The 21083-nt window shown below is 39.7% G+C and overlaps 1 protein-coding gene across 4 annotated transcripts in view; it reads right to left on the bottom strand.

Annotated features, from left to right (window-relative positions):
• The window catches only part of INPP4B (inositol polyphosphate-4-phosphatase type II B), a 622734-nt gene that overhangs the window by 144512 nt on the left and 457139 nt on the right, over positions 1 to 21083 (bottom strand). For all 4 annotated transcript variants that reach the window (XM_075860411.1, XM_075860409.1, XM_075860408.1 and 1 more), the window contains one exon: positions 11079 to 11226. In XM_075860411.1, the coding sequence (XP_075716526.1) occupies positions 11079 to 11226 (148 nt within the window). The remainder of the gene's footprint in view (positions 1 to 11078; positions 11227 to 21083) is intronic.

Here is a 21083-nt window from a genome sequence, read left to right as displayed (position 1 = left end):
CTGTATTTGGGATCCATTGCCTTCTATATTAAACTGCACTGTGGTGTCTTGACTATACGACGACAGAAGGCCTTTCCCATTTAAGTTTTCAGATACTTTGACATGTTGGAAGTAAATTGCATAGTTTGGGGGACCTCAGAAAAAAGTTGTATTTATACATTTTATATTCTGAATAAAATACATACGTTTAACCTTTCACAGTAGTTATTTCTACAGAATTTGCTACCTTAAAAGGCTCATAGAGGATCGTAATAAGCAACATGAGAATTTCACTCCTAAAAATGATCAGTTAACGAAGCCCATACTGTCTCCCATTTGAAAATTTGATGACGTGCAAGGAAGTCTGGTGTTTTGGCTTACCGGGTGCTTTATTTCACAGGTAGCCACTCCTTTCCACCTTGCAATTGGGTCATGTGATCTCCATTTTGACCCCTGAAAGCTACAGCATCTGCTTTGTAGCCCGGAGTCCATCAATCAATGCACGTCTATGAGCATCTCTATCTGATTCTCATTAACTTGCATTGAGAGACTGACCTCCGGTTTCTACAGCAGACAGTGTAGGATTTGGGTGGTCAGAGTGGAGATCACATGACCTGACCCAGAATGGATCGGCTACCTGTGAAATAAAGCACCAGGTAAGCGAATACACCGGACTACCTTGCACTTCATTACATTTAAAAAAGGAAGGGGGGCTTATTTTTTCGTAACTTGGTAGATTAAAAAAAAAAAATTTGCAGGTGGAGTGAAGGTCGTATACCTGACTGTGGCAGTTCTATTGCAGACACTATTAGGCTTGTGACAAAGACAAAGTTATAGACAATACCTATTCTAATGTAATTAGAATATGAATGATTCATTTAAAAATATATAGTTATGATTGAGCTTTGCTTTTGTTGCTCGTTAGTTTACACAGGACTACAAATTGCCCGCTTTCCTTCACAAAGTTAAATTGTAAAATTCTAACTGCCAGCAATTGCCACCAGCGGGGAGGGTTACTAAAGATGGTTATATAACGCTCCCTTTGAACTCAATGAATAATTAGTCATCATTAAACTTTTTCGTTTTATCAATTGACCCTATGGCTGACTCTATGGCTGTGTTACATAGTTGATAAGCTTGGAAGAAGACCAAGGTCCATCAAGTTCACCCTACAGTGTTGATCCACAGGAAGGCAAAAACCTGGTGAGATAGTTGTTAATTGTCTCATAATAGGGGAAAAATTCCTTTCCGACTCAAATATGGCAACAAAAAAAATCCTCGGATCAATGACCCAATCTACAGTAATCTAGTACATAGTGAAGGAAACCCCTGGATCTGTAGATCTTAAACAGAAAAATGCTCAGAGTTATATGCAATTAATCAGCTCAGAATTTTGGCCCAATATACATAACAAAAAAAAAGGAAATTATATGTACACTTCAAGCATTCATGGCTCAGCAGATATACCAATATAAAGCGGAAGCCTTTGAATTAATCATTTAGGGAAGAGCAGCGTTATACAGCGTTATACAGAATTCAAGCAAGTCAAGTGATGTAGGAATTATTGGAGTTAGACAAAGATCATTTGTGGAAAAAGAAATAAGGGGTAGTCCACCTCAAATTTTTCCTATGAAGCCTACGGTTTCCAACATACATATGATATCAACAAGACATAAAATGCATTTATTATTTTGCCGCAGATGTTATTTTTGTCTATAGTGTAAGCAGTGTTTGCTATTACAAGTTAACTATATTATTAAGCTAACATGCCTAGGGCTCTCTTGGTAAAGAAAGACTTAAAAGCTTTGTCTTTATGTGTATTCCATTATTTAGTAACTGAGAAACTACTGCTCTGCACAACTGCGTTCAAGCAATAAACATCCAAAACGGCAACTAAAGGCCTGAACCCTGCTGACTGCCCCTACTACTTCCTTCTAAATAGATACAAAAGCCCTGTAGGAAAAATGTTCAGGGCAGTAATGATATAAACTAAGGTTTTTCAACTTGAAGCAACATAAACAATGTTTCCTAAATTAAACAGTTCAGTTTGAGGTTGATATCTTCACAGCTTTCGACAGGTTTCCTTTTATATATATGTTGCTTATAATAAAAGGTATATATAATTAATGCTGCCAGTCTATAGGGAACAGTTGATTTTACTTATTATTATTATTATTATTATTATTATTATTATTATTAATAATAATAATAATAATTTGATAGAGAAAAACAACAAATATTTGAATAATACATTCAAATAAAAATAAATACAAAGGACAAACTTATCTGGTCCCAAATAATGTAATGAAATTATTTAGTAGTACTAAAAACATAAAACAAAAATATATGCAATATCTGAATTGTAGCAAAAAATATATAACGCACCAATTCTGCTCTTTACACTTACTCCTGAGCAAAATAAAAGGGGGGTAAGGTAGTGAGGAGCTAAGCCATCAGACATGGAGCAATAAATCCAGCACTTGCTCTAAGATTGGTCAAGGTGTCTAGGTTTCTCGGAGCTAGTTCACACCAATGTTTGCTTTTGCACTGGGAAGAGTCTACGACATCAAAATTACTTAGAATAGTTATGTTTAAATTAAATCTGAACTCATAGAAAACAGTTGTTTATCTCTCTTTATTGTCGTATGTGCCATCAAATACATAAATGCAATAATTATCACGTCTACAATTTACATCGTTTTCTCCTCCATTGTCCTTAGAAGTATCTACTAATTATCCACATTTTATAGATTAAGAAGTGTTCTTGTCTTGAGAAAGAATGAGCGTATGATTAATTTGATGATTACTTAAGCCTTGGAGGAAAATAAAGTATTTAGAATTTATCAGAAAAAGCCTGTCAAGCGGCTGCAGAAAGTGACGTGCAGCAGCAGAGTTATTTGACGCGTATAACATCTTTATAGCCAACAGACAAATGGCTGCCACACAATCGTATTTTAAATAACTCAGGCATGAAAGCATAGAGCAATAAGTGCACTCCGACTTCATTCATAATATAATATTTTTTTCCATATTAGATTATTAATTTCTTACTATTTAAAACAGGAATGAGCTAAATACTGTAGATTTTAGAAGCCCTTTAGACTGCTCCAGGAGCCAATTCAACTTTTACTGACTAGTCAATAAGATTTTTCATAGCGATCAACTGAAAAAGCCTGGCACCAGTAGCATATTTCTAGGTGGACTGGCTAGCGGGCCAATGGAAACCTATCTCAATTACATTCTATATTATTTTCTGTTCAGAGTACAATTAAAGCCAATGTGTCGTCGGAAAATGACCTATTGTTTAAATCAAGATTTTATGTTAAACATATTTGTAAAGAATTTTTGGTGATTATTTTATGTATGTTTTATATTAAAAAAAAAAAAATCCTTAAATTATTTTTCTACTCCGTCATATTGTAGGAGCAGAAAAATGGATTTCAGTGCTGAGATGGATCCTAATGGACTTTAAAGGGGTCGGTCAGGTTTCCGTCAGTGTCAGTAATTTGACATGCTCTGCTATTTTTCCAGCCATTTGCAATGGAAACCCCGCCGGAGGCTCCTAACTGAGCGTGTAACGCAGATGTAAGCACAAGCCTAATGACCATGAGCATTTTGGACCATAATATGGTGCACAATACGGAAAATAATCTCAGCATATTCTATTTGAGTAGGTGATGTTGGAGACCATATATTAACTGATGTGATACAGAAATACAGAATTAAGCAAAAGATAAATGCCTTTGCGTTCTTTACTGTGGCTCATGAAATTATTATTATGTGATAATACTGTAATGACGGGGTAGTGAGACAGACAGGTGAGCCCTAATCTACCCGCCACTCAGTCCCTGCCTACTTGCAACGACCCATCCTAAGCGACGGGGTACAACTGGGCGACGGTCCCTACACTCAGTAAGTGCAAGACAGACAAAACAGACAAAACAGACAGGGGTACACAGAAGCTAGGGAAACGGGGCAGCTGCCCACGGAACACCGTGAGCAACAAGAGTGGTGAACGAGCCGAGTCAAACCAGGAGAGAGCGAGGTACAAAACGCTGAGCAGGAGAGTGGTCAGAATGCCAAGGTCAATAACAAGCAGAGGATCAGTAGTACAAGCAGCAGCAGCAAGCCAGGAAACAAGAATAGAAGAATCGCTGGCAAAGGAGGAACAGGAAAGGCAGGTATAAATAGACAGTGGGCGGGAGCTAGCTCCGTCTGGCCAGGCTGTGATAGGCTCTCCCACTCTTAAGCCTGCCATCCTGAGTGGTGGAAGATGGAGTCAGTCTCACAGACATAGGAGCAAGTGCAGACTGATTGCCCACGGGCGTCGACACAGAACCTGTGTCTGGCAAAGCCTTTACAAATACAGTAAAAAATAAACCATTAAATCTTTGATATTGACTATCTCTATATTATGTGAAACTGAGAGGGGAGGAAGACAGCTGCCATGCTAACCTAGCATGCCTTGATCAACACCTACGTATTCTAGACTCTGTTCCTGGATAATGGGTATCTAAGCTGGTCAAGTAAAACTACTGGAACTAGGTGAATGATCATCAGAAAGACGTTAAGGGCAATACTAAACCATACCTAAACTGTTCTTAGATGAAGAGTTTATTGAAGAAACATCAAATATTAGGTGTTCAGACGTGGTAGTTTTTCAGCCGAATTCCGCTCGGGACAGGCCACAGTGGAAATCCGCAACAGACTTTAATTCCTTTACTTTCTATAACTTTGTAGTTTACTTAGTCCAGACGTTGCAAAAAACAAAGATGTGGAAAAATCGCTTGCAATGTAGAATTTCCATTCCGCAGCATGCTCAGTCTGTTGTAAAGAATCAGCATATTTTCACTGCAGATTTTAGTTTTTGCAATACACAGGTTCAAATCTCCTGCAAATCTGCTGCAAAATCTGCCACTACTGGATGAACCCTCACATATATACGAATTTTGCAACAGATTAGTTGAGTAATTGCCAGAAATTTGCGGAAAAATCTGCAGTGGGAAATTTCCGCCACGTCTGAACATTGCCTGAGACGTAAGGGCAAATAGATTTGTGCTGTGATCTTGTAAACCGACAAATCACAAGTAAAGAGACACCTTCATATAACTCCTTAACCTCAGAATCTAGAGCCCGTTGTAAAAAATTTACTAACCATCTTTGTGCCCATTAAAGCTAAAAAAAAGGAAATACGCCCTAATGTGTCTGTATATAGAAAATATGACAAAACTAAACTATAATATTCAGCAGTAATACATTATCTGCTCCAGAGAACAAGAAGCAATTAGGATCAAGTGATTCATTGTTACCTTCAGGGAAAATCTACTTTTTAAAGAGCTCGAAATGTGGAGCACAGCAAAACCCGGCCAAATGCTGAAAATAAGTCTTTATTTTTTTCTCTGAACTTTTGTACAAAACAAAAAGTGAGGCTTTAAGAGCAGTGAAAACGGAGTAGACAGTGACAGTAAGATTCCTCAACTACAGCTTCATAAGCGATAACAAAATCTTAATGAAAAACATATTAAGGTTTGTGGCACTTGTTCCATTTACTAAAATTAAACCACTGTGTTACAAAATTGACAATGAAAGCCGTCAGCCAGGCAAATGATATTCCAGCAGGACAAGCACCTGCGTACACGTTAAAAAAAATAAACTATAATAAATAAATATATAACCTAAAAAAGAAGATGCCAGAAGACTAGAAGTATAAGAAATTGAAAAAATACTTTATTGAGGACAAAATGTAGACGTACTGAGATAAAAAAATTAATCCATAAACCAACAGGTTAAAAGGACATACAAGCCATGCAGCTCATGAAGTAAGTAAATTGTATAAATATAAATACATGAAAAAATGCCTGGTTGTAGACACTATCACTGTAAGCAATAACAAGTTAAATCCTGCCCAACACAGTTTAAATCAACATAGAATGGAGAAATACCAAATGAAATAATTGAATTAACAGGTATATGTGAAGATGGCAGAAAGTACACATTGCTAATGAATGAAACAGTATAAGAACAAATTGCGATAGTTAAACATACCCATAGTAAGTCCAGGACTAGATGCACAGCAGTATATCCACCCCAACGCGCGTTTCGGCGCTAATGCCTTCGTCTGGATGTTTTTTACTACAAGGAGTCATACTTTATACAGGGGCCCTAAAGGCAATGAAGAGCGGGTACTGCCGCCGTCATAAAAAAAAAAGATGATTGCCTTGCTCAAATTAATTGTTGGACATAAAGGGGCCCATATACACTTCCTATAGAGGCCCTTTTCTGTGTATGTCCGCCACTGACGGGGGTGTAGCTGGGAAAGCTGTCAGGGCATGTGCATACTTACTGACATTTAAATCCCCAAAGTTGGGAAATTTTAAGCCCGACCTTGTTCCCTTTTACGCAAATTGTGTGGTCTGGTTTGTGGGATTGTCCTGCCAAAATTGGGACAGTTGGCAAGTATGCATGTGTTCCCAGTGCCTGGCGCACTGAGAAATCTGAATCGGGTGTACCCATCAATGAACCCACTCAAGTGTCACAGCACTCGGCCCAATGCATTTCCCCATGCATAACTGATGCAATGCTCATATTTCTCTGCCTTGACCAGGATATGTACATATAGAGTTGGGTCAGGGTTAGGCTGTAAATTTAGGTCTTAAATTGAGAAGGGACAGAGAAGAACCTCTGCGCTCGGTGAAGGACTGTCTAGCTATGCCCCTGCTCACTAGAAAAACTCAAAAGGGTTGTTCAAGATTACAAAAACATGGCTGCTATCTTCTAAAAACAGCGCCAACCCTGTCCTGTGAGTAAGAGATAGTAAAACACAGAATACAGATAGATAGGGGATTAGTGTCAGTGAGTATGTTTTATATTGAGGAGAAGAGAATAGATGGCAAGATTTGTAATAATTTAATAGAGAGATAGATTTAAGAGGGAGATAGGAGTCAGTGTTAGTGTGTTAGTTATGCAGGCACAGGCAGCCATTGCTGTGAGTGCTGCTGCAGCTATACAGTTCTTACATTAATTTGTGAATCACCTATCTTTATCACATTAATCACAAATCTTCTTCAATAATATTAATCCGAGAAGACCTCAGAGTGTCATACACGACTTTTCAGGGCAATCAGGGCACTTTTGATTCCTGACAAATTTATTAAGACCGAACCAAATCTCACGTCCGGTATGATAAAATCGGACCCAAAACGAATTTAGAGAAATTCACTCATCTCTACTAAAGACACTTCGTGGACTGTCAAAAAGTGGAGGTACAGTTTGATCCCAGCTTTTATGTAGAGTGCAATTACAACACTTTTTGTACACTGTCTTTATCGTCTAGGCTAGTCATGGGCCAAAGAAGTAGCAACAAACTGCTTGCTTAGGCTTTTCGTGCCCTTCTGTAGTAATCTGCGAGCCACAGAAGAGAGTAAACCTCTGCTACTGTATGTTGTTTAGGCCTTTCACAGAAAGTCTTAACTTTTGCTGAATCAGGTGCCACTCCATTTTCACTCAGTATGTGACCAAGATAATGGATCTGCCGCTGGGCCAAATTGCATTTGCTCAGCTTGAGCTTCAGACTGAACCTGCTTAAGTGATCAAATACCATTTCCATGTGGCGTAGGTGATCACCAAAATTTACTGAGATCACTACATCTTTCAGATTAAGGAGCCAAAATTCAGATCCTCCAAACATTGTTCCATAAAGCGCTGAACAAAAACTCGGGACGTTCATGAGACCAATTGTCATGCGGTTCAATTGAAAAAGACCCATTGGGGGTAATGAACAGGGTTTTCTCATTATCCCCCTTCTTTATTGGGATCTGCAAAAACCCACTGGCCAACTCGAGGATGGTGAAAAATTTAGCACTTCTCGTGGCAGTGAGGGACTCTTCTACACGTGGTAATGGGTAGACATTCCGGTGGATGCAGGTGTTAAATTTTCTATAGTCCACACAGAAGCGCAGTGTACTGTACAATTCTTCTTCCTTAGAAGTACTATAAGTGTTGCCCAGAGGCTTGAACTCTAGATAAGGTATTTTAATTTTGCTAAGAAGTTTTTAAGTGGATCACTGGAGGTACATTTGAAAAATGTCTTATTTGAACTGAGGCAAATTGTTTAATCTAGCTATTGTGAGGTGGTCTCTTTTTTTTTTGAGACATTATATATATATATATATATGTGTGTGTATATATATATATATATATATATATATATATATAGACAAATCCAATACACAGGTCAGCACTCCAAGGTAAAGTGTAAAATAAGGATCCTTTATTCACCACAAGTGCAACGTTTCAGCCCTGCTCAATGGGGCCTTTCTCGCTTGAGAAAGGCCCCATTGAGCAGGGCTGAAACGTTGCGCTTGTGGTGAATAAAGGATCCTTATTTTACACTTTACCTTGGAGTGCTGACCTGTGTATTGGATTTGTCTGTGGATTTGTGACACTGGTCGTGTGTCTGAACAGGGACTTGCACCCCACACTGGAAGAACGGTGCTGCTTTTACTTTACTAGCTTATATATATATATATATATATATATATATATATATATATATGTGTATATATATATATATATATATATATATATAAAATCCCAAAAAATGAAGAGGCAGCACTCCAAGGAAATTGGTGAAAAAAAGTGGTGTGTTTATTCACCTCAGGCAGGCAACGTTTCGATCCGTCTCTATCGGATCTTTGTCATGGCTTGACAAAGATCCCATAGAGACGGATCGAAACGTTGCCTGCCTGGGGTGAATAAACACACCACTTTTTTTCACCAATTTCCTTGGAGTGCTGCCTCTTCATTTTTTTGGATTTCTTTAACAAGGATTCCTAGCCTCAACCTAGGAGGCCTGCACCCACTGCTGTTGCTGTGCTGCTTTACTCTTTTTCTCATTATACACTACCGTTCAAAAGTTTGGGGTCACCCAGACAATTTTGTGTTTTCCATGAAAACTCACACTTATATTTATCAAATGAGTTGCAAAATGACTAGAAAATATAGTCAAGACATTGACAAGGTTAGAAATAATGATTTTTATTTGAAATAATAATTTTCTCCTTCAAACTTTGCTTTCGTCAAAGAATGCTCCATTTGCAGCAATTACAGCATTGCAGACCTTTGGCATTCTAGCTGTGAATTTGCTGAGGTAATCGGGAGAAATTTCACCCCATGCTTCCAGAAGGCCCTCCCACAAGTTGGATTGGCTTGATGGGCACTACTTGCGTATCATACGGTCAAGCTGCTCCCACAACTGCTCTATGGGGTTGAGATCTGGTGACTGCGCTGGCCACTCCATTACATTGACCTGTGGTAGGCTGAAATTGGCTCCAATCAAGCGCTGTCCACAGGGTATGGCATGGCATTACAAAATGGAGTGATAGCCTTCCTTATTCAAAATCCCTTTTACGTTGTACAAATCTCCCACTTTACCAGCACCAAAGCAACCCCAGACCATCACATTACCTCCACCATGCTTGACAGATGGCATCAGGCACTCTTCCAGCGTTTTTTCAGTTGTTCTGCGTCTCACAAATGTTCTTCTGTGTGATCCAAACACCTCAAACTTCGATTCGTCTGTCCATAACACTTTTTTTCCAATCTTCCTCTGTCCAATGTCTGTGTGCTTTTGCCCATATTAATCTTTTCCTTTTATTAGCCAGTCTCAGATATGGCTTTTTCTTTGCCACTCTGCCCTGAAGGCCAGCATCCCGGAGTCGCCTCTTCACTGTAGACGTTGACACTGGCGTTTTGCGGGTACTATTTAATGAAGCTGCCATTTGAGGACCTATGAGGCGTCTATTTCTCAAACTAGAGACTCTAATGTACTTGTATTGTTGCTCAGTTGTGCAGCGGGGCCTCCCACTTCTCTTTCTACTCTGGTTAGAGCCTGTGTGTGCTGTCCTCTGAAGGGAGTAGTACACACCGTTGTAGGAAATCTTCAGTTTCTTGGCAATTTCTCGCATGGAATAGCCTTCATTTCTAAGAACAAGAATAGACTGTCGAGTTTCACATGAAAGCTCTCTTTTTCTAGCCATTTTGAGAGTTTAATCGAACCCACAAATGTAATGCTCCAGATTCTCAACTAGCTCAAAGTAAGGTCAATTTTATAGCTCCTCTAAACAGCAAAACTGTTTACAGCGGTGCTAACATAATTGCACAAGGGTTTTCAAGTGTTTTCTAATCATCCATTAGCCTTCTAACACAGTTAGCAAACACAATGTACCATTAGAACACTGTAGTGATTGTTGCTCTAAATGGGCCTCTATACACCTATGTAGATATTGCATTAAAAACCAGACGTTTGCAGCTAGAATAGTCATTTAGCACATTAACAATGTATAGAGTGTATTTCTGATTAATTTAATGTTATCTTCATTGAAAAAAACTGTGCTTTTCTTTCAAAAATAAGGAAATTTCTAAGTGACCCTAAACTTTTGAACGGTAGTGTATATATATATATATACATATATATGTATATATATATATATATATATATATACACATATATGTATATATATATATATATATATATATATATATACACACACATGCACGCACGCACACACACACACACACACACACACACACACACACACACACACACACACACACACACACACACACACACACATATATGTTTACCATCACAATTGAAAAGCTGGAGACATTATTATGTATTATTTTTTACTTATGTGCTATTAAAGGGCATAACTGAGATACTCAATGGTATTTTCAAATGTAAAAACTAGGGGGAAAATTATTGGTTTTGAGGTTTGAAGTTGAAAATACAAATACTTACTCATAACAAAGAAGGAAGTCAATGTTGGAAGAAAAGTGGGCAGCCAGGATGAAAGGAGCAATTAATAGTTGTTAAAAAAAAAATATAGGGGTGCTTCCCAACACAAAATGTGTTGCTTTGGGAATGAAACAGTCAATATTACATTTAAATGCTATGTGCCTTGATAGTATGCTGTGGCAGAATGCAAAGATTTTGCCCTATGGTCACTGACTTCAATACAATTAAACATGAAAACATTCTGGTAGCTAATCATTTCTGCTGCTATGAATAACAGGACACTGCTCACTTCTTTTTTTACCTTCTGGTGTCTTCTTTTAAGTAGAGAGTAAGCAGTTGCTTTGGGATATGAAAAGACATGATGCTCTCTGACATCTGCTCCCGAACACAGATCCACTTGCTGTCAGATGCAGGGAATCTGTAGAACTTGTAGATGGGATTCTTTAACACTGTTGGGTGAAACAGTACATGTTCAAGTCTTGTTTCTTTTAATCGAAATGTCAATAGTTTTCAAGCATAGACATAACTTAACCAGTAAAATGAATAGAATACATAAGCTTCACATTGGACACACTTGTATATGGAATTACCATAACTAGTGGCGTAGCTAAAGGGCTCGCAGCGGTCGCAACTGCGACCGGGCCCCGAAGCCAGGGGGCCCACGCCCTGCGGCACCACATCTATTCACAGTTACAATAGTAACTGGGGCCTATGTTAATAAACTAGACTTGCCCCGGTTACTAAAGTAACAGTATACTTACCCTCCTCGCTCCTGAGTCAGGTCCAGGCGCAAAGCTGGTTCGGACACCTATCAGCATCATAATGTCACAATGGTACGTGCACTGCGCACAATCTTGTGATGACAGACAGTGACACGACCTACTCTGCGCTCGGAGACAAAGAGGACCCTGCTCAGGAGTGAGGAGGGTAAGTTTAAGATTACTGTCTGCAGGGGCCCTGTATCGAAGCCTGCCACGTAGTAGGCTTAGATATAGGGCCTAGCAGACAGTATCATACATAGGCCCTGTATCTAAGCCTACCATGTGGTAGGCTTAGATATAGGGCCCAGCAAACAGTATCACACATGGTGGGATACTTTCTGCTGGGCCCTGTATCTAAGCCTACCATGTGGTATGCTTCGATACAGGGCCCAACAGACAGTTTCACAATTGGGCCCTGTATCTAAGCCTACTACATGATATCGCTGCTAAAAAGTTAAAGATTAAAAACTTATCATAACTTATTCAAAATTGATAAAAATAATGTCATTTTGGAAAAATTATCTAAATATCTAAACTTACCATGTGTGATACGGTCTGCTGGGCCATGTACCTAAGCCTACCATGATACGATACAGTCTCCTGGGCCCTGTATGTAAGCCTATCATGTGTGTTACCGTCCGCTGAGTGGGTGACTAGATTTTTGTTCAGAAACTTGTTAGGAGTCAGATAAATATTAAGAGCATTCAACCTTCTGCTCCAGCAAAATGTCATGCTTCAGGCATACCTTTACTTACATGCATAAATGTGATATATTTAGTCCAGCGTTGTATAATGAAAGAAGTGATAAAGCCAGCATGCAATAATTCTGCGGAATTTATTACACAAAATATAATAAATGCCATGATTACGGTGTGTTTATGCCAGATATGTGGGCTCACAACCTTCACATAAAAGCCTTTATTTAAGAAACCATTTCCAAACTTCCAGGAAGCACTACATGAACTTCTTTATTCCTCATAAAACCCCTGAGTTATGGCATCTGCATTTACTTTTAAATCGTTTACAGTGAAGAGCCCCAGGAAAAATAATAGTCACAACTCATTTCTATTTTTAAACATAAAACATAACATGAACAGAATATATAATGGATGCGTAGACAGGATAAAACATTTAATTTCCAAAAGCATTTGAGCAGACTATGCAAATGACTAATGTCCTGCCATCTTCTATTACCTGCGTGCTTGGAGGTAAGGTAATTTATCACTGGAAAACATGAGCTTTTATTACAAAACCCTCTCATGAGGCTTAGTTATAGCCAATTCACACACCTCCAATTACTAAAAAACTCCACACAATTCAGCTTTAAAATATAATTTACATTGAGTGAATTTCTCACATTAGAATTTTTAATAATACATGTCAATACACAAGTGAGATATACCAATACAATTCAAATATACACAAACTATCGCAGACAGGGTCTGACTGGCCCACTAAAAATCCAGACCCAAGCACAGTAATGGCCATTGAAAGTCCAGCAGTAGAGGACCCCATATGGAGCTGACTTTGGTGCCAATCACTTGCCACTGGGCTCTATTTCACATGGGTTGATTCACAAATATCCTATTAGACCTTATTGATGATATGTCCTGTCATTGCTATGATAACAATAAAGATTATGATGCAATTATAGGACATGCACATGTTCTGTATAGACTGTGGATGGGCCCTCATAATCATTTAAGGCCCATTTACATGTGTATGATGGGAGGACGAGCATTCCCGTTCATTGGCTGGTACAAACAGGGCAGCGACCAGACAACGAACGAGCAAATGTTAATTAGTTGGATGATCGCATATTTCATGAAGCCATAAAAATCATCGTTATCGGCAAATGTTTGCCCCCATACAGTTATGGCAGCCCATGTAAAGGGCCTTTAAACGAGCAATGATCGACCTGTTATAATCGTCAATCGTTATGGGCAAAAATCTACCTGTGTAAACCAGCCTTTACTATGGTGGATCCAAGGAAGCTGACACTGAATGGCATAGATATTGTCTGTCTCCAAGACTTTCTTGTGCTGCAACAGTCCCTTGGAATGCGCTACCCTGGACAATCTGATTAGTTCCCACCATTCACAGGTTTAAGTGTGACCTGAAAACACATCTTTTTAGACAGGTCTATCACATTCCTTAACCTTTCCTTTGCCCCCCTATTACATTAGTCATCAGAACCTGACCCCCTCATTCAACAGTATCCCACACACTCCTTGCACCCTAATGCACTTCATGTCTATCATACATAGATACTGGCTGGTGACCGGCTCATGCAGCTTTATGTGTACTACCCTAGGTTTATAAAAGATGGCTGGACCATTGTACTCAACAAGTGCTTTGTACATGTTGTGTCTTCCTTATTTCCTCACAAATTGTAAGGTCTTGGGAGCAGGGTCCTCACTCCTCTTGTTTGCATTGTTAATTTGATTTGTTACTATGTAATTTCTGATATTGACTATACATGTAACCTCTGAATTGAAGTGATGCAGAATATGCTGGCGCTATATAACTGGTTCCCGACCGCTGGCTGTATTTTTACGGCCAGCGGTCAGGGTCCTTAAAACCCGAGCCATAGACTTTTTACAGCTCAGGTTTTAACTTGCTGCCCGCACGATCGGGCAGCTGAATGTCGGGTTTCCGGCTGTCAGTGACTGCCGGGGACCCTGAGGAGAAGATAGAAGCAGCTTTCATTGCTTCTGTCTTCTCCGATCTCTTTTTACACAGCGCTCAATGAACGCTGTGTATAGGAATAGAGACAGCAGCAGCGGCGCTGTCTCTATTCCTCCCGGTGATCATGTGACTGGTCACATGATCGCCGGGTGCCGTTAGTGGCAGACTGTTGCTGGGTCTTACTAGACCCAGCACAGCCCTATTAGTGACAATCGTCACTATGAGAGGGCTGATTTCCCCTGTAACTGGGCCTGTTGTGCAGCTCGTTACAGTGGAAAAACATGGTGTAAAAGAAAGAAAAAAAATATATAAAGTTCCCCAAACTTTTTTGACCTTTGAGGGACAGACCATAGTAATAAAAAAATACTAAAGTCAAGTGCAAAAAAAAATAAAATAATAAATACACATAAAATACCCACCCCAAAAAAACATTCCCCCCCCCGCCAATCATTGTTGTAACGCTAGCGCTGACCGAATTACCCTAATATAGACATGTAGTATATTAAAATTTACGGTAAACAATGACGATTACAAATAAAAGGTCTATTTTAGGGTAAAACTATGTTATTACCCAAAAAAATAGCTGAAACGTAAAAAAAAGCTTATTTTTTTACTATTATTTTCAAACTTTATGAATAAAAATTCTAAAATAGCAAAAAAAGGTGTGTATAAAAACGATAAAAAGAGAAACCTGCATTGTCTACGGAAAAAACGTCGCAAAAATCACGTCGTTAGCCCAACAAATAAAAAAGTTATAGCCATTTAACTAACACGTGCTAAAAATGGCTAAACGGTGTCTGGTCCTGAAGGCGCAAAATAGCGTGGTCCTGAACTGGTTAAAGATTATGATTTTATTACTTGGCACCATTATACTGTCATTTTACTGTCTCTTGAAGTTAAAAGTTTATCTCAGTATGTATCACTGTGTTTACATTTAGCTTATTGCTATACGGCTAATTTTGAAGAAGTGACAGCACCACTCCAACATCTCCATGGACTGAATATTACTAAAGTGACTGGGAATGCAACATGATAGGTTCTGTTATGACAGTTGTGGTCACAGCTGTGGAGCCCACTTGATAGCTACAGAGTTTATACTGCTGCAGGCGACAGGACAGGCAATAGTGTTTAGCCAGTAATGTTGCCTTAATGTTTCACTGTTATTTAGCTGTAAAGTCTTTTCAAGATACATTTTTACAGCGCTATAGACATATATACTTTGAATATTAGGAATCCTCATCCTAAGCTGTTGTCTGTATTGGCTTTTAACTAGTTGAGTATTTAAAGTGTAGCTAAACGTTTGACAAACTTCTGACATGTCATAGTGACATGTCAGAAGTTATGTATTGGTGGGGTCCGGGCACTGAGACCGCCACCAAACGCTAGAATTAAGCAGCTGAAGTGCTCGTGTGAACGCTCAGCCGTTTTCGTGTCTGTTCGGCTTTTTCAAGAAATAAATGTATTGGTTTACGGACTCAATAGAAAGTCTATGAGCCCGTACTCCGATACATCGGCTTTCCGGAAAAAGCCGAACAGACAGGAAGCGGATGAGCACTGTTATGATTAAGTCAAATCAATATTTGGTGTGACCACACTTTGCCTTCAAAACAACATCAACTCTTCTGGTTACACTTGCACACAGTTTTTGAAGGAACTCTGCAGGGAGGTTTTCCAAACATCTTGGAGAACCAACCACAGATCTTCTCTGGATATAGGCTTCCGTAAATCCTTCTGTCTCTTCATGTAATTCCAGAAAAACTCGATGATGTTGAGATCAGAGCTCTGTGGGGGCTATACCATCACTTCTAGGGCTCCTTGTTAGTCTTTCACTGAAGATAGTTCTTAATGACAGAGGCTGTATGATTGGGGTCGTTGTCCTGCGGCAGAATAAATTTTGAGCCAATCAGACGCCTCCCTGATGATATTGCATGATGGATAAGTATCTGCCTGTATTTCTCAGCATTAGGGACACCATTAATCCTGACCAAATCATCAACTCCATTTGCTGAAATGCAGCCCCAATCTTGCAAGGAACATACATAATGCTTCACTCTTGCCTGCAGACACTCATTATTGCACTGCTCTCCAGGCCTTCGTCGAACAAACTGCCTCTTGCTTGAGCCAAATATTTAAAATTTCCACTCAACAGTCCAGAGCACCTGCTGCCATTTTTCTTCACCGCAAAGTATATATGTTTTCGTGCATAGTTAAAGAGGCTCTGTCAACAGATTTTGCAACCCCTATCTGCTATTGCAGCAGATAGGCGCTGCAATGTAGATTACAGTAACGTTTTTATTTTTAAAAAACGAGCATTTTTGGCCAAGTTATGACCATTTTTGTATTTATGCAAATGAGGCTTGCAAAAGTCCAAGTGGGCGTGTTTAAAGTAAAAGTCCAAGTGGGCGTGTATTATGTGCGTACATCGGGGCGTTTTTACTACTTTTACTAGCTGGGCGTTCTGACGAGAAGTATCATCCACTTCTCTTCAGAACGCCCAGCTTCTGGCAGTGCAGACACAGCCGTGTTCTCGAGAGATCACGCTGTGACGTCACTCACTTCCTGCCCCAGGTCCTGCATCGTGTCGGCCACATCGGCACCAGAGGCTACAGTTGATTCTGCAGCAGCATCAGCGTTTGCAGGTAAGTAGCTACATCGACTTACCTGCTAACGCCGATGCTGCTGCAGAATCATCTGTAGCCTCTGGTGCCGATGTGTCCTCGCTCGTCCGACACGATGCAGGACCTGTGAGTGACGTCACAGCGTGATCTCTCGAGAACACGGCTGTGTCTGCACTGCCAGTTCATGTAGTTCATTAAAATTGAACTCAGTGTTCCAAAGAGATTTCCCCCACTAAACTTGTGTGCAACGTTGCCTCATTAAATTAAGTTAAATATCTTCTGGGCAGCAATAATGAGAGTGGTCGAGTCACTGACAGGCACAATCACTGTTATTTAAAGACCATTTGGTGACATAATCACTATTATTTCTCTGAACATTTCCTCAATGATCGCATGAGTTCCATATAAGAGGAAACTCTGGCGAATTTAACAGCTCACTTAAATGGCACTAACAGTGCCTGTACGTCTTCACTTGCTTAGATACACTAGAAAAGCTATTGATACCTCTAATCTTTTGGGGAGATATGCGATCATATTATTTGCTCCAGTATTCCTTGTGCAGTTTAATTCCTATGTGTTATGACCATTTGGCTTTACACAGTAATAAGTCACATTATTATGACCACCAGCTAATATCCAGAGTAACAGCTAGACAGGCTGGGAGTGACTCAATAAGGTGCTGGTCGGTGGTCTCCGGTATCTGGAGCCATGCTGACTGCAGTGCATCCCACATTTGCTGGATGGTGCGTGGGGGAGGATCCATAGAGCGAACAAGATGATCGAGGTGGTCCCACAGATGCTCAATTGGGTTCAAGTCTAGCAAATTAGGGGGCCACGGAAATACTTGGAAGTCTTGGACATGCACTTCCAACCACTGTCGGATTTTTCTAGCCTTGTGACATGTCCCATTGTGTTGCTGGAAGATTATCTGCCCTAGGGAAGACAAACAGCATGTATGGGTGAACATGTAATGATGCATTCATACCCAAATTGATTCAGAGTGCCTTCCACATGGATGAGTGGGCCCAGGTAATGGCATGAAAAAATTCCCCAGACCATAAAGCCGCCGCCACCAGCTCGTGTTCTTCCCGCAATGGTTGCAGGGTGATTGTTCTCTGATGTTTCTCGCCTGACACGCCAACGTCCATCTATTCGATGAAGCAGAAAACATGACTAATCGGAGAAGGCAACCCTTTGCCAATCATCGGTGGTCCAATTTCGATACTGCTGTGCAAATTGAAGCCTGTATTTCCGATGCACCTTTGTTACCATAGGAGCAGTGACCATCCGTCTGTTAAGGAGCCCCATACGTAGTAGGTTTCGCTGAACTGTAGTTTCAGACACGTCTGGTTGCCCCCTGGTTGGTTTTCACTGTGAACTGCTCCACTGTAGCGTGTCGTTCGGCCCTCTAGCAGCTTCATAGCCGACGTTCACCTCTCACATCAAAGGCACGTAGTTTCCACGTCGGTTATTTACAATGGTGCCATTTGTCCACTCACGATACACTTTCACCACAGCAGCACGTGAACACAAACTGCACTGTTACTGCCACCCTTGTCCTGCAAGCCAATAATCATCCCTTTTTGCAACTTTGATAAATCGCCCCTTCTACCCATGGCAACAATGAGTGATGTGGGTTCAGACAGCCTATCACACATCTTATATACCCACCAAGCCAGCCCACAACACATCAGGAGGTGATCATAATAATGCAACTCGACTGTGTATCTGTCTCGTTGACCTTGGGCTTTTTTCTAAAGCTTCTACAGCTGACTTGGGGGTTTTTTTTTCTGGTAATTTGGACCATGTTATCACATTTATTCTCTTGCCAGTTCTTCTCTTGTTTCTTTTTTAACTTCATTTTCCAGCATAGACTTTGCTAATGTACAATAAAAGTGACATCAAAAGCGTAAAAACTCTTTTGTATCGGTCCTTGGTTAAAAATTTTGCAGCTTGTTTTAAGATTAAAGGACCCACTGATGATCTTCTGTAGACCTAGTGTTACATACATCTTCCCACATCAGCCCTAAACCTCGTTGGCTATTACACCGCTTTGCCATGACAACTGAACACTAATCTACGTTTGCGGCCTATTTAAAGCAGGCAAATATAAGTATCAGTTCTGGTTTGTGGATTCTGCCTGTGGCCTGAATACTTCTTCTATAGTTTTGTCACTATCTATTGTGTCCCCAACGTTCGACCTTTGACCCGAATTCCTAATGATGCCTCAGTTACGCTCTCTGGATTTGTTCCTCCCGGTTCTGACACACGGCTGCTGCCTGACTACCCTTCTGTGCCTCATCGCCAACGTGTCTCGCTGTCAACTGGTGACTTTTTTGAGGACCAAGACCTGGGATTCTGACTGGTTAGTTCCAAACCTCCTTGCTGGAGTCCCTGGTGTAGAATGGGAGGATCCTTTAGACACCTCATGTAATTTTAATCAGCGACAGACTGGTTGCCGTGCAAGGTTCCATTGTTCCAAGGTCCAAACACCTAGCAATTTAGTTGTAGCAGCATATCCTTGCGAAAATGATAACATGAGGTAAGTGAATGATAGCTTGATGTCCTCCAGTACTGTCAGGCATTTCATGTGTAGAATATGTAGGTTTTATAGACTATTTACATACTTCCTATAAAACAGAGCTTTATTTTCTATTAATACTAATATTGTTATTCTACCCAGCTTGTTATGATTATCCTAAATTTGGTCCAAATATGTGGGAGAGCATATTAGATGATCAGCCCACACACACTGTCATACTATTACAGTTTTAAGAAACTTGCTTTAATTTAATTAGACAAGGCATCATTGCCAACATTTCAAAATATTTTCCAGTGATGTTTTTTCATAAAGAATTATGGAAACATCTAATTAGAAAGAGAATACTTTTAACCTCCTCATTACATCCCTAATTTTTCGATATTATTTTATTCCTTAAAGACGATATGTCACCAGATTTCACAATACAAAGTGCATACATTATTAAATAGATCTTTTAGACCTGATGAGACTAATGTACTTGCTTTGAAAAAAACATGTCAGAATGTCTGTATAATCATTTCTCAAAGTGTTCCTGCCTGATATTAAGATGATCATTTTATAAGACCAAGTATAATGGAGACCAAGTATTTACTCATATGCTAATTTCAATATCAGGCAGGAAAAGTCTTACATGGATTTTAAAAGTAAGTACATCATCAGGTCTATGATCTATTTAATAATGTATGCAGTTTGTTTTGTGAAATCTGGTGACAGATCCACCTGAAATATTGGGGCAGATTTATCAATGTATTTATGACAGTTTTCTATCATAAATTGATTGAAATATATGGTGTTTGAGTCAAACGTTGTATTTATACAGCCATTGCACTGTTTTCTTAAGTGTTGGAAAAAGTAGGCAGGGGTTCAAAGATGGGTCAAGCGTGACACATTTATGAACATTTCCATGACTTTTCTACTTAGAAAAGTGGCATAAAACAATGCCAGTTCTGACTGATATTTTTGTAGCCAGTTTATCAACAGTATAAAAATTAGAAAGCTGTCTTGTTATGGTGGCACAAGCCGGGCACCACATATTGGCATATCTATGGAAAAATTCCAAGTTTCACTCTGCAACATCTGCACACTTTTTTCTGCAAAACACCGTAACATTCTCACTACACTTCCAGGTGAATACCTTGAGGGGTGTAGTTTCCAAAATGGGGTCACTTCTGGGGGGTTTCCACTGTTTTAGTCCCACAGGGGCTTTGCAAATGCGACATAGCGCCCAGAAACCAATCCAGCAAAATCTGCACTCCAAAAGCCAAATGATGCTCCTTCCCTTCTGAGCCCTACCGGGTGCGCAAACAGCAGTTTATGATCACATATGGGGTATTGCCATACTCGGGAGAAATTGCTTTACAATTCTTGGGGTTCTTTTTTTCCTTTATTTGGGGGTACTTTTTTTTTTCCTTTATTTGTTGAGAAAATGAACAAATTTGAGCTAAAGCTATGTCTTATTGAGGAAAAGGGATTTTTTTTTATTTTCACTGCCCAATTCTAATAAAATCTATGAAACACCTGTGGGGTCAAATTGCTCACTACACTCCTAGATTAATTCTTCAACGGGTGTAGTTACTTAAATGGAGTCACTTTGTGTAGTTTTCCATGGTACTGGTTCTTTAGGGGATTTGCAAAAGCGACATGATTTCAAGAAATCAATCCAGCAAAATTTGTGCTCCAAAAGCCAAATGGCGCTC

This window comes from Rhinoderma darwinii, chromosome 1 (genome assembly GCF_050947455.1).
Source record: "Rhinoderma darwinii isolate aRhiDar2 chromosome 1, aRhiDar2.hap1, whole genome shotgun sequence".
Lineage (NCBI taxonomy): Eukaryota > Metazoa > Chordata > Amphibia > Anura > Rhinodermatidae > Rhinoderma > Rhinoderma darwinii.
This window is presented reverse-complemented; position numbering and strand designations above follow the sequence as displayed.